Raw genomic sequence first — 14863 nt, forward strand, 5'->3', positions numbered from 1 at the left:
ATAGATTGATGATATAATTAATTTTTCTCCCATGTTCTCAAAAGAAATGAAGAAATTCTCTGAAAGTACTATGATTATTGGCTTTAGATAATGAACAAGAATGTTCTGGTTATCACCAGCCTAATTAGAGCCAATTATATAGATGTTCACACCTACTATGACATTAAGGCTATGTCTAGAAGATAATGTAACAAAGTAGTTTAATGGAAAATCATATAAGGCCTACAGTTTAGATTTAAAAATTTTAATGCAAGAGGCTCAGAGACAAGCAGCATTTTATTCTGATATGCTAAAAAGAAAACTGTTAGTAAAATGTTTCTCCTGAACCCAGGAAACTAGAGCATTGTATGGGAATGTGTAAGAAGGTCTTATTGGATCTTATCATAATCTAGTTGGATTATGGATGAGATGTCCCAAGAATTCTTGTTTTGATCCTGGGGATTTAAAGCTACGTTCAACTTATTTTTGAAGATTAATACCATTCCAAATTGGTAGTCAGCCACAGATAGTTTTGTATTTGTAGAGCAAACTCCAGCATTACCTGGGAACTACCTCTGCATTTTGTATGCCTCACAGTCTGGTGAGAAGAAAATCATGGTGGAAGCAGCAGAGATGGGCTGACCAAGATGTTAGACTCCGAACACTATTAGGTTGCAGATGTTGTTTTAACATAAACAGTACTAGTCATAAACAAGCAACTTAAGAAAGGTGAGAAAAAAGCTGAGCATTTGGCAGTCACTTGGATCTAGGCGTAAGTCAAGTACACATTAAGGAGGGTAACCCTAGTGAAATATCTCCCACTCTGTGACAGGACCCCCAAGAAGCATAGGCCAAAAGTGGGGATATGGACTATAATCATTTGTTTGACTCAGAAATCCTCAAGCATGGGTTCAGGACTATTGGAACCCTTAACGACCTGAAAGAAGGCAATGAAACTCCTCTTTGGAAGAACAGAACATGATCCAATGCCTCAAATTATTTCCATAATTAAGTTTTCAAATAAAATGAATAGAAAACAATCAAAGATAATGGGATGAAAGAAGGGTCAAGAATTAGCCAGTACCAACAGAAACAACAGACAAAAAGACTTGATAACAAACATAGTCTTTATACCACTATGCTTGTTATGTTCATGAAAATAAGTCAAGCTTATAAATTTTGTCAAGGAACTGGAAATCATAAAAAGTGACATTTAAGATTTGAAAAATAACCAAATGGGAATTATAAAACTAGAATATAGAATAGTTAAAGGTATAAAAAACTATGGGTAAATTTTAGAGCAGATTAGGCACACCTAAATAGAGAATGACTGACTGGAAGATAGGTTAAAAGAAACATCCCAAATGAGGGAAGGAGAGACAAAATTAAAAATAAAAAATATTGAAGATAGAGCAAGAGACATGGAGGATACACTGGGATGGCCTAATATATATATCAAACTGGAGTCCCAGAAATGAGTGAGAGAATAAGGACCCAGACAATATGTGAAGAGATAATGGCTGAAAATTTCTGAGAATTGATTAAAGATGTTAATCTATAAGAAGCCCAGTGAAGTACAAGCAGGATTAAAAAAAATAAAAGGCATTTTACTTTATGTGAAACCATAGAAAATCAAAGAGAGAAAAAAAATTTTAGAAGAAGCCAGAAAAAAAAAAAGGTGATTCTGAAAGGAACTTTGCATTTTCTAGAAAGAGGGCAAAGTAAAGATTAATACTGGGCTAAAAAAAGTAAAGAAAACATATTATAAGTTTTAGGGTCAAAAGAATAGAAAAAGAGTGTATAATTTCCAAACTAATTGGGGGGGAAATGGGATTATAAAAAAAAATCCAAAAGAAAGAAAAAAAAAGGAGAATAAAAATGTAGAGTAGGCACAACAAATATAAAGCACAAAAAGTGAAGGATTAATATGTTTGGGTTTAAATATATTGAAATATATTAGTAATTACATAACTGTAAATAGACTAGTTAAAACCCTAGTAAATGCCCTAGTTAAACACAAAGATTATCAGGCCAGATTTAAAAAGAAAATATGAAAAACCACATGTTTTAGAAACATATCTAAGACATCAGGATACAGAAAGGCTGAAAGTAAAAAGATGGAAAAATATATCATGCAAACACTAAGTAAAAGACAGGTGTTGTAACTATATTGATAGCAACCAGACAAAATAGAATTTAAGGCTAAAATCATTACAGAGATTATGAAGGTCACTACAGAATGTTAAAATGTTCAGTTCTGGGTTTACATAACAGTTTTTAATTTGTATAAATAATATGGTCTTAACATATGCAGAAGAAAAATTGACAGAACTAAGAAGAGAAATAAATCTACAAGCTAAGTGGGACATTTTAATTTAGTAATTAGTTGGAACAAGGAGACAAAAAGTCTGTAAGGATACATAAGACTGATTAGTCCATTTAATAATACCCAATGGGCATAAATAGAACACTGACCTAACAGCACAATATAAATTGTTTTCAAGTACATACAGAATATTTTTAAAAATCAACCATATTGGTTAAAAAGCAAACCTCATTAAATTTTAGTGGATTTAGAGATACGAGACCATCTGTATATGTTTGGAAATTAAGACCTCTCCATCCAAATAATTTAGGCATCAAAAATAATCATGAAGGAATTTAGATAATATTATGATGTGTGGGATGTAGACAAAATAGTATTCATAGGGAAACGTATACCTTCTAATGAACATATTTGTAAAGAAATTAGTAAAAGAATAGCAAAATAAACAAAGTAGAAGGAAATAATAAAAGAGAAGAACTGAAATAGAAAAAAATACCATAGAAACCATGAACAAAACTAAAATCAGTCCTTTGAAAGGTCTAATGAAATTGATAAAAACACTCTGGTGAGAAGGTAATATAGAAAAGTATCTTCATGATTTTGAAGGTACTAAGATACTAAGGAACTATTAAGTCACAAAAATGACCAGTCATAAAAGAAAAGATTGATATATTTTTTTCCACAGTAAAAGACTTTAGGGACTTCCCTGGTTGTGCAATGGTTAGGACTCCGCACTCCCGATGCAGCGGGCCGGGGTTCGATCCCTGGTCAGGGAACTAGATCCCACATGCATGCTGCAACTAAGAGTTCGCATGCCACAACTAAGGAGCCCGAGTGCCACAACTAAGACCTGGTGCCACCAAATTAAATAAATAAATATTTTTTAAAAAATTAAAAGACTTTAACCTAAAGTCGCCACCACAGTCAAAAGGCAAGTGATAGAGTAGGAAAGGTATTTGCAATACATAACTTCGAGAAACGGCTCTTATTCAGAATATATAAAGAACTACAAATCAATAGAAAAAGTCACAAACCCAATAGAAGAACAGCTGAAGTCCTAAACAGAAGCTTCCAAAGAGGAAAGCCCAAAGACCAATTAACATATAACCTCATTAGTAATCAGGAACACTCAGTGTAAAATCGCGAGATAACAGACAAATCCATTGGATCGTTTAAAAAAAAAAAAAAAAAGGCTTGTGGAAGTGTCAAAGTTTGGAAGTACCCAGTAAAGTTGCAGCTATGCATACTCTATGACTCAGCAATTCTGTTCCTAAATACCTGTCCTATTAAACTGTAAGCACAGAGGTATCAGGGCACATGTACACGAATGATCATGGCAAGGTTGCTTTTAATATCCCTAAACTGGAAACAACCCCTATGTCCATCAACAATAAAATGGTTAAATAAAGTGTATTTTATTCATCCACAATGAAAAGAGCTAGTTAAGTGAGGTACAAGCAGATCTTCAAGACAGTGAAGAAGCCAGAGAAAACAATAACAAAGTACACGATTCCACTTTAAAAAAGTTCAAAAACACACAAAAAACTAAAATGTCTTTTTAGAGTTCATAATTGTGCGGTAAAATTATAAAGAAAAGGCAGGTAGTGAATACCAGAAATCAGGATAGCTGCTGCTGGCCGGTGAGGGGTTAGATGGAGGAGGAGCACATGCGGTCCCTCAGGGCTGTCAATCAAGGCCAGCGGCACAACTGGTGGGACCCAATGCAAAAATCTTCTTTCTTTCTTCCGTCGTCTCTCTCTCTCTCGACATGTCATGGTGTTTTCTAATTTGCTATTTAACGTCGCTCTCCCTTGGGTATAGCGATTCTTTTTGGTCAAAGGCAGACCCTCACAGGCAGCCGCGGCCTGACCCCCAACTCAGCGAGGGGCGGGGAGAGGGAGGGGCTGCGCACCACAGCGGTCACATCCTGCGTCAGCTCGGAGTGCTCAGGCCAGTGCAGAGATGGGCAAGGAGAGATCCGCCAGAACCCAGAAATTCAAAGATGAATGGTTAAGAATTTCATGATGATGATGAGCACTGAACCACAAGCAGAGTGGAGAGAGTAAGGGGTCGGAAGGGGTGGGCTTCTGAGCCTCTGCCCTGTGCCTCTGCGCTGTTTGCATGCCCAGAAAGCTGGCCCTGTTGACAATGTTCTATTTCTTGATCTGGGAAGTAGTTATATAGATGCTTGTTTTACCAAAACTGCTTAAATTGGATATTTATGTTTTGTGCACTTTTTTGGTGTGCTTGCTGTATTTTAAACTAGGTAAAAGAAAGCATGGTATAAAACAGCATGATCCTTAGCTGCAATAAAATAGAATTATTCATGTATAGACATGTATATACTGGTATATGCATATAATTGTTTTTCTAGAAGGAAACACAGAACTTGCTAACATTGGTTGCTTTTAGGGACACAGATTTGGGGAGATGAGAGGAAATAGGCTTTTATTTTTCATATTGAAACTTTTTGTATTATTTGAATTTACCATCATGTTCATGTGAAGATTATGTACTAATTTGCATATTTTGAAATTAATTAATTGCTTATTTTGCAATAAAACCAGAAAAGTTCAATCATATTTAAAGCTTTAGAGGGAAGAAAGGCAGGGGAAAATGCTTTTCAAAGAATATTTTGAACCCTTTCAGAAAGCAAAGAATATTTTGATGATGTCAAAAACACTCTTATAATTTAGGTTTCATAAATCATTTTCCATATTGTCTATTGTGAGGTAAATTTACCAGAAGCTAATGGATGTAAGGTTCAGAGTCCCTTAAAAGGCTTGTATCTAATTTTACATTCATAATTCTGTATATTTTTCTTAAAGAAGACCCCTCAGACTATATAAACTTGAAGCTCCCCAAAACCTGATTCCAACCTTGACTGTGAATTATACTTAGAGCAAGAAATTATTACCTGCCCTGAATATGAGGAGTTTTAGACATAAACAATGATCCATGGTTGTTAAGAAAATTTCTTTGTAGGGAGGACAGATTCACTGAAGAGATACTTTAAATCTCAAATTTACATGTCACCTACTCCAGGAATGTTTTCTACTTCTCAGAGGTGAATCATTTCCTTCTGTGTGCTAAGTCTGTACTTTTCCTCTAATTTTATTGAGGTATGTGTCTTAGTCTGTCTAGGCTACTATAAAAAATAAATACCATAGAGTAGGTGGCTTATAAACAAAAGAAATTTATTTCTTACAGTTCTGGAGGGTGGGAAGTTCAAGATCAAGGTGCTGACCGGTTCATGGCTGGTGAGTGTCCACTTTCTGGTTGATAGATGGGCGTCTTCTCCCATGGATGGCAGGAGGAGTGAGGTTGCTCTCTAGAGCCTCTTTTCTGAGGGCACTAATCCCATTCCTGAGGGCTCCACCCTCATGGCCTAATCACCTCCCAAAGACCCTACCTTCAAATATTATCACACGAGGATTAGGTTTCAACATATGAATTTTGTGGGGACACAAACATTCAGTCTATAGCATGTATCATGTGCTTGTTAAGCTACCTGTGAGCTCCAAAATGGCTAGGACCCTCTCCCAATTATTTTTGTATCCCCAGAGCCTAGAAAAGATCCTAGCATGCAATAAATGAGTGACTGAAACTTCTAAAATTACTGTATTGTCTGTAAAGGAAGCATAGTCACAATTCGTCACTTCAGTAAAATTCATATGAAATTGATATATAACTATACCATACATGAACTGATTTGATCACATTTGCAGAAGGTAGACTATAAACTTTTAAGGGCAAGAACCAAACAATATTATAAATTATTTTAAATTATATAAAATTACAAAAAATATGAAAATCCAACATCCCAATATCATGTTTGCTTTAGACTGTTTTTAACAAATAAAAACTTACAAATGGAAACCACCTTTTAGCCATTCCCAGATACCATCCATTGGCCTCTCTCCTAAGAGATGACCACCACCTTGAAGCTGGTGTGTGTCCATTCTATCGATATAGTCTCATTTTTACTATTTAAGAAAATACATCTATAAACAGTATTATTCTGCGTTTTAATACTTCAAGCCAACAATATCTAAATACACATATAATGTGAGCCACATGTGTAGTTTTAAATGTTATAGTAGGCACATTTTGAAAAATGGGAACAGGTAAATTTTAATGTTTTATTTAACCCAGTATAGCCAAAATATAATCATTTGAACATGTAATCAATATAAAAAATGTTACTAAGCTAATCAATATTCTTTAAAAAAAGTCTGGTACTAAGTCTTTGAAATCCTGCTGGTAGTTTATACATACCGGCACATCACAGTTCAGATGCTAAATTTAGATTTCATAAAATTTAAGTTGAAAAAATAGATTCCTAACCAAGTTGTTCCAAACATATTTAAAAGTTTTCCAATAACTGAAATCAGTTTTAAAATTTTAAATGAATTAAAATTAACAGTTCAGTTTTTCAGTCACAATAACCACATTTCGAGTGCTAATATCCACATAAGGCTAGCAGACACACTGTTGGGCAGTGCAGCTTGAAAAGATAACACAAATACTCACCATTCAGCATCTTTCTTTTGCCCACTACATTTTTTTTTTCTTCCTTTGCTATATCCTAAAACATAAGTGCACAGATGGACTGAATGGCACTGAATTTCAGGGCAGATGACAGTTTACATTTTTAAAAATTCATCTATCAATAAGTTTACTCAGTAAATATAAAAGAACTTTAAAAAAACCCTACTGCTTTCTATCTTTGTTTAAACAATGGGATAGTTAAACAAGATATACGTACTGATAAATAATGACGCGCTGCAATTAGCAAAAGCGCAGCTTTCGTACTAGCCTCTCCCAACCTTCCACCCCGCCCTCCACACGCACGCACGCACACGTACACATGCACACGCGCGCGCACACAGACACGTACACAGACACGCGCGCGCCGACGACGATCCCGGAGCTGCGCTTTCCCTGCGCTCTCGGTCGGGCGCGCGCCTTCGGGCTCCGGGAGCCCCAGGCTGACCGAGACTCGGAGGGGCTACACGTCCCTTTTAAATGCTATTAGACCGGCTCCCAGTTCCCTCGAGGAGAAAGCGGAGAGGCAGGGGGTGGAAGCGAAAAGCAGCCCCGTTAAGTCCATTTGTCAGCAGCTCCACCTCAAGAAGCGGCAGTGTGCGCCCCGCAAGCCAGCGCGTTCCTCGCAGGGACAATGCGAGGATCTGGAGGCGGCCTCCAGCCCGACATCGGCCCCATCCCGGCGCCGAGGTCGGGACGCGCGTTTCCCCCCGGCAGGCGCCCTCACAGACAGTCTGGGGCGTCAGTCAGCGGAACTGCTATCAGATCCCGTGGTGTTAGCTGCGGGATCTCCAGGACCCGAAAAACGCCAGGGCTTCTCCTCGGTCTGGGTTTCCCACAAAAACGTAGTCATACCAAAAACTTTTTCCACAGATAGGAAAACAGCCCGAAACTGTTTTCCCACAAGCTCCCTCCCCTTCCCTCCTACTCCCGCCCCCCCGCGTTTTGTGCTTCGCCTCAGGAGTTGAGTAACCTCTTCGTATAGAATGCCAGCTCTGCAAAATTCAGTAGCTAAACACAGCCCAACTTCCCGGGAGAGACCAGAAGCCAGAAAACCTCGCAAACCCAACCACACGCCCCTGTTTTCCTCGTGTTTCACCAAAGAAAAAAAAAGGCCCGACCCGCCTCCGCGCCATGAATGCTGGGATAAGTAGTTCCCCTAAACCGCGAAGCGCTGGGTCAGATTGGAGCTCAGGTTGGCTCCCCGGAAGAAAACTACAATTCCCGTGGTGCCATGCGACAGAGTGGAAGGGGCGGGACGGCAAGGGCGCAACGCGCTTGCGCAGGTCGAGGGCCGGAGGGAGGCGGAGGCGCAGTGGTCCAACTGCTGAGGAGTCTCCTCCATGTGACAGTGAGCGGCGTCCCGGCTCCAGGCGACGCCAGATTCTGGTTCCCGACCCCAAGCCCCGTCCACTGTCCCGGCGCCAGCAGACACCGGCAGGCCGGGGGCCCGCGGTGTTGTCCGGAGGCCGCGGGCGCAGAGTGAGTAGCCGCCGCCGGGCAGGTGCCTGAGGGACAGCCTAGACCCCGACGTCTCCCGAGAGGCGAGCGGCGCGGCGAGCGGGGCTTCTGTCAGCGCGTCTCCGCGAGCGCGGGGACATGAACGGCTTCACGCCCGAAGACATGAGCCGCGGCGGGGACGCGGCCGCCGCCGTGGCCGCCGTGGTCGCCGCTGCTGCCGCCGCCGCCGCCGCCTCGGCCGGGAACGGGGCCGGAGCGGGCGCCGGGGCCGAGGTGCCGGGCGCCGGTGGGGTCTCGGCAGCGGGGCCCCCGGGAGCGGCCGGGCCGGGCCCGGGGCAGCTGTGCTGTCTGCGCGAGGACGGCGAGCGGTGCGGCCGGGCGGCGGGCAACGCCAGCTTCAGCAAGAGGATCCAGAAGAGCATCTCCCAGAAGAAGGTGAAGATCGAGCTGGATAAGAGCGTAAGTGACGGAGGGACGGGCCTGCCCTGCGCGCCCCGCGGGCGCTTGGGTAGTGGAGCAGACGCGACGTCGGTGGGGTGCGGGGCCCCCAGACCTGGGCGCAGCGCGAGCCCGTTCCGGCGTCTCTAGTAGGAAGCAAACAAAGTGCTGCAACTCGGCCCTCCGCCCGCAGCCGACAGGCTCGCGCGCCGCGGACCCGCGCCCGCGCGCGACCTCACCCGCGCCCTGCCTCCCCCTCCTCCTCCGCGGAGGCCGGGGCGCGAAACAAAGGGGGCGGCCGAGCAGAGGGCCCGGAGTAGCTGTCCTGCAGCCCGGCGGCTCCTTGTGGAACGGAGGCGCCTTCTTTGTTTTGCTGCCCGAGCCGGCGCTCGGCCCCGGGGAGTAGCTCCCCCGGTCTGGGGACAGTGGAGTGCTGGTAGGGCCTGACGCCGCGGGCGACAAGGATCCCGTTCCCCGTCCCGCGGGCGCGGGTGCAGGGGACGCCTGGCTGCGAGCCGAGCGGCCGTGTCAGCATCCCGGGCAGCCGCTCCCAACGTGGGGAGCGCGCAGCCTCTGCGGTTTTGCCCTCCGTTTGGCAGCCATCAGGGTTTCTTTCTTCGTCCTTTCGCACGTTTGTTCTTTTGACCGTCGCTGAGGTTTTTAGAAACGGCCATTTCCACTTACCGGAGCTCTGGGCGACGGTAATAAATAACAAGATGCCAGAACCGGCACACATTGTGCATCTTTTTAGCTTGCCCTTAGCTTAGAGGTTAATTTAAAAGCCTATTAGCTCAGTCCTCAATTGTTTGTTTTTTTTTAAGGAGTAACTGCTAATGTACGAAACCCGGTATTTCAGATGTTACGGTACAGCTCTCAGAACTATGTAATTAAAGTTTTCTGCCTATTCAGTTAGTTCCTCCGTCGTGTTCATGAGAAACTTTTCAGGTATACTTGAATAATTTCACATTACTTTGGTTGGAAAAACGTATTACTGATAAATGCATTTATTTAATACGCAGAGAAGTTCATAGTTCAAATTTAAATTTAGGATGTGAAATCAGCAACTTATTTGTAAAAATGGATAGTTTTGTGCTCGATTATAATTTGAGTATTAAGTTAGCAAGGTTAGGAAGCATACATTACGGTATTTTAAAATGCTCTTTAAGTAGAGAAAATGCTATCAAATAGCAAAATTGTGAACAGCATCATTTTCCCCTTGTTAAAAAAAAAAAAACAGCATGACTGAACTAATCTAGTTCACCATCGCTGCAATTTGATGACAGAATCCAGACGGTAGGAATTTCTCGTTCTTCTCTGTGTCTCGCTTCCCTTACTGGCACCTCTCCCCGCCCCACCCCCAATCTTCTTAACAATATTACCAGACAGGGTAGGTTTTAACTGGGTTCAGGACTGGAGTAGAAAGAAACGTGCGTTGTCTTAACAATGGCCTGTTTGGACTGTTGTTTTTATTTTTAATAATTCACTGTTACATATTTTTAATACATAGACACATTTTACGGCAATCATAAGTAGTCTGTGAAACTTTTCTGTTTCAGGCAAGGCATCTTTACATTTGTGATTATCATAAAAACTTAATTCAGAGCGTTCGAAACAGAAGAAAGAGAAAAGGGAGTGATGATGATGGAGGAGATTCACCTGTTCAAGATATTGATACTCCAGAGGTAGGTGAAAGTTTTCGTATGTTAAATGTAAATCTTAAGTCCTCCATTCTGAAAGTTTTATTTAAAAAATATGAACAAATTTTAAAAATACTTAAAACATTTGAAAAATCTGAAAATGAAAGCAAAATTAAATATGGCCAGTTAACATGCAGTTACACAATTGGACTTGTTACAGTTTCAATGGACAACTCTTAGAGCTCTGTTGTCTTATAAGTTCTTTTTTTGGTCCCTGGTCTTTAATAATTATGCTCAAAAGATTGAAGTGTTTAATACATTTGTAGTTTTGATTATATAAAAGGCATTTTTAATAATGGAGTTAAGTTTTCATTGTGTTGAAATTGCATTGTTGTTATATATAACAAAGCTAAGTCTTTAACAAATGATATTTTAATTTTTTCCAGGTTGATTTATACCAATTACAGGTGAATACACTTAGGAGATACAAACGACACTTCAAACTCCCAACCAGACCAGGACTTAATAAAGCACAGCTTGTGGAGGTATATATGAGTTTTAAGCTATTTAACCTTTAAATGAGCCTGTTCATATAAAAAAGGGTCATTAAATGCTAATGACAGTGTTAATGTAGCATATATAACAATACCTTTTATCAGGAGTTAGAAAAATCAAAGTTAGTAAAAAAAGCTATTGTGGAAGAAATGTTTGTCTACCACGTAGGAAATTCCTTTGTGTAATGACTACTCAATGGATTGTGTGCAGTTTTCTAAGCATCTTCCAATAATGACTTTCAGAAATAGTGAGTGAAAGGTTTTTTAATTCTCATTCTAGAAACCTGTTTATTTTAAAATTCTATTTGTTAAGTAAACATTTATTGAACACCTAATTGAGGCATAATAAAATAAATTAATAAACTTTGATGTCTTTGTTAGAATTTATTTTTTGAAGTTTTTGATGGAGTAGGTTTTACAGATAAGCCCCTAAACAGTATTCCCATACCTGGCTGATTTAACTATTTCAGAACTTGTCCTGGTTGATGTTAGTTTTATTTGAAGCACCCATGTTTTTACATCTAGAAGATGCGAAGACTTGTATCCAAGCTTTTACTTATAGTTTCTTGATATAGGACTTGTAGTACTTCAGTGAATTTTTAAAAATTGAGTGTGTTTGTGTTCTCAGGAAATAATAGAGCCAAGAAATCTGTACATCATATTAAGATATTTATAGATTTATATGTTTGTATTTCAATCATATTTAAAAGAAAAATGCTTAACCTATTCGACAGGATATAAGTAAATATATAAATAAGTTTTCTTATATTCTTCAGCTTGAATTTAGTAATCCAACATTTTCTAAAATGTGCATATTGAATAAGATAGAAGATGAGTAGAATGCTTTTTAACATTAAGGTCCAGTATATTAAGGCTTTAGCCAGAGCTGCATCTTTCCTTCTTGCCTAGGCAACAAAAATCTAATTTTTCTTTAAATTTGATTTAAAAGATCACATCCTTTTTGGATTGTATAGTACATTAATATTAACATAAATATAGATATTGCCTGCCATGATGAAACTATATTGATATATATACAGTTTACTAATCAAGTGAAGGTACCTTTGTTTTGGGACAAATGAGAACTGAAGAAATGATTATTTTAAATGTTACATTTAAATGTATATATTTTTTAAATGCGGAAATCAAACTTGAAGTTTTTGATAATCTGATCTTCTTTTTAAAAAGTTAAATTATTTCTAGAGCTATTTTCTTTTTTAGAAATGAGAAATCCAAATAGTCACGAGTGTTATAACTTACTCAGAAATGCAGATATTTACAAATGATTCCAGAGTTGAGTGACTGTCCTCCTTAAGTCTCTTAATTATCTTTCTCTTTAAGAAGTTTTATCTTCTAGAATCTAAATATGCATATCAGCGCCCCAGTTTAGTCTATTATACTTCTATTCGTAGTTGCAGTGCACAGAATGAAAAGGCAAGAAAGCAGGTAAACATTCTTCAGTGGACATCCCTTTTTCCCTTCTCATTTTCCATCAATAATTTTTATTCAGAATAATTTTCAGGGAACCTTAACAAAAAATATTGCCAATGAATGAATGTAAGTTGTAGCAGACATATTTGTAAGATAATTCATGATTTGTTTCTATAGTACCAAAGCTTTTTCAACTTAATGTTTATCCTTTTTCCATAAGTAGAGACTAAACCATTATATGATGCATGTGGACTCCTACATTCTGTTCTGTTTCATTGATATTTGAAGTTTAAAAGTAAAACTACTTAAATCCTAATCTAGATCTCAGTTATAAAATTCAAAATAAGTAAAAGGAAATACACATTCTAATTAATGTATAGTTGAGTGGGCCAAGGGATCCTTTGAAATCACACTATCTCTTGTTCACAATATCTTACTCATATGCTTTTCATCCTGTTGGTTCTTTGTTAAATTTAAATTTATTTTTAAAAGGAAATAGCTCTTACCATCACACATTTTCTTTTGATGACAGTATTTTTTACCTAGTTTATAAAATCTGTTAATATCTATAATTTAATTTCCTCAATTTTTTTTTCTTTATAGATAGTTGGTTGCCACTTTAGGTCAATTCCAGTGAATGAAAAAGACACCTTAACATATTTCATCTACTCAGTGAAGAATGACAAGAACAAGTCAGATCTCAAGGTTGATAGTGGTGTTCACTAGGAGAGATGGAATTGAGAGTAAGACTTGGATGTTCATGTTAAGACTGCTTACTGCTTTTTCACATGTAGAAATGTTCCTTGTGTATTTTTTCTACAGAAGATTTTCTCTGGTTTTATTTTCTTTGTTTCTGAGTCTAATATTTAGTTGGAAACTCATGTAAAATGAGCTTTCCTAGATTAAAAAATATTTTAAATAAAGGTTATTACTATTATAGTTGCTTCAGTGTATTTATTTTGTGAAACTTGATTTTTATTTTAAACTGACTTTTATTTAGGGACCAGTATTAATTGAGATTTTAGTGTGAAGATCATTTTGTTACCTTTTTTCTTTTTTTTAATTCTGAGGAACTAACAGAAGTAACAGATGTAGCACATTTGCTTTCTCTGGGACAGTCTGATTTGGAATTAAGGATATCCTAAATACTATTATTTTTTAAAGTGCTTTTTAGTACTAACAGGTTTGAAATATCAGGAAGAACAAATAGTTTAATGCCTGCCTCCTTCCAAAGAAGACGTGATGTGTCAGCAAAGGTAAACACAGTGCTGAAAATTGAAACCTGAACATAGAATTAAATAGTTTGTTGTTTCTTTAAATTTTGTTTTAGTGAAAAGGTATTTATATGGCACAAATATAGAAAGAACCTCTGCCCTGCCCCTTAATTTTCAGTCATGTTCTGTACTGTTTACACTGCAGATTAAAGCTAATAAATTGGAGAGATCTAGAAATCTAACAAGATCTTAAAATTTTGGTCATACATAGCTCTGACTTGAGTTCTATTTTATTTCCTTTTTATATTTCATTCTCTATCAGTTTTCTCTTAAATATTTTTAACCTCTGCTTTTCCTGAGATTGTATTATTTAACCAGGGTCTTAGAGTTACAAATCAAATTTATAGCTTGTGACATCAGAACAGAACAACAGTTTCAGTGAAGTGTTCTGAGATTGTGGTACAAATTTCAGGATGGAAATGGCCGAGACCATTAATGTAGCTCAGGATATCTCAAGGTTGACATTTGGGCCTGATAATTCTTTATTGTGGGAGGCTGTCCTTTGTGTTGTAGGTTTGGCAGACTCACCGGAGTCCACACACTAGAACCAGTAGAGCTCCACAAGTGATAACCGAAAATATCTCTAGACATTGTCAAATGTCCCTGGTGGGGACAGAATCACCCCTGATTGGGAACTGCTATGTAGCCAAATTTAAAGAACATGCTGGTTCAAAAACAAAAAAAAAGAGAACATACTGGTTCAATAGAAGGTGAGTCTTTGTATTTTTAAGTGTTCTGAGTGTATTGACAGCTAGAAAATAATGGTGAACTCTAACGCTACTGGTCTTTGTTCTTGCTGTGACCATTTAAAGATTTACTTGCTACTTTATTGATGAGCCAGAGCTTGTAATAATTGGTATTACAGAAACCTCTGGTTTCCAGTACTCCAGAAATCTCCATGAGAAGTTTTTTTCTTAGCTGTATGAAGATGAACCACATAGCTACAAGATGTGGTGGTTTATTTGAAGAAAGTATTACCTCTATATTTTATATTTTTACCTAAATATATAAAGACTTAGTTTTTCAATCGAAACTTGTCTGTAGGCTTATTTTTTCCTATAAAACCACACTCCATTCTTATGAAAAAAGCTTGAAATTATTTGCTGACATTAAAATGTATGTTTATGAATACAATGAATCAATGTTAGTTTCATAGAATTATGTGCATAAAATGTAGTTGTATAAAAAAGTGAAAAGAGTAAGAGTTGAGTGTTG

General features: G+C 38.5%; 1 protein-coding gene and 1 long non-coding RNA gene across 3 annotated transcripts; one reads left to right on the plus strand and one right to left on the minus strand.

Moving 5' to 3' along the window:
- Positions 1-3045: 3045 nt before the first annotated feature.
- On the minus strand, positions 3046-8120 carry LOC117196155 (uncharacterized). Its single transcript, XR_004476241.2, has 2 exons — positions 5514-8120; positions 3046-4470 (listed from the first exon to the last, which is right to left on the minus strand). It is a non-coding gene; the product is annotated as an uncharacterized LOC117196155 (long non-coding RNA).
- A 38-nt stretch (positions 8121-8158) lies between these two features.
- Positions 8159-13311, plus strand: SAP30 (Sin3A associated protein 30). Of its 2 annotated transcripts, XM_033403595.2 has the most exons (5): positions 8171-8773; positions 10309-10434; positions 10836-10934; positions 12356-12389; positions 12978-13116. In XM_033403595.2, exons 1-4 carry the CDS (start codon positions 8453-8455, stop codon positions 12371-12373), a joined length of 564 nt encoding a protein of 187 aa, XP_033259486.1. In that variant the 5' UTR covers positions 8171-8452; the 3' UTR covers positions 12374-12389; positions 12978-13116. The 2 variants fall into 2 exon arrangements, with proteins under 2 accessions (XP_004278728.1, XP_033259486.1); XM_004278680.3 differs by lacking the exon at positions 12356-12389 and having other exon boundaries at positions 8159-8773; positions 12978-13311.
- The last annotated feature ends 1552 nt before the right edge of the window (positions 13312-14863 follow it).

This window comes from Orcinus orca, chromosome 6 (assembly GCF_937001465.1).
Source record: "Orcinus orca chromosome 6, mOrcOrc1.1, whole genome shotgun sequence".
NCBI lineage: Eukaryota > Metazoa > Chordata > Mammalia > Artiodactyla > Delphinidae > Orcinus > Orcinus orca.

Excerpts from the sequence above, each read along its gene's own strand:
- SAP30 (XM_004278680.3), top strand. The coding sequence starts at position 8,453 with ATGAACGGCTTCACGCCCGAAGACATGAGCCGCGGCGGGGACGCGGCC. Across the intron at positions 8,774-10,308 it reads AGATCGAGCTGGATAAGAGC|GCAAGGCATCTTTACATTTG; the intron begins GTAAGTGACGGA and ends TTTCTGTTTCAG. Across the intron at positions 10,935-12,977 it reads ATAAAGCACAGCTTGTGGAG|ATAGTTGGTTGCCACTTTAG; the intron begins GTATATATGAGT and ends TTTTCTTTATAG.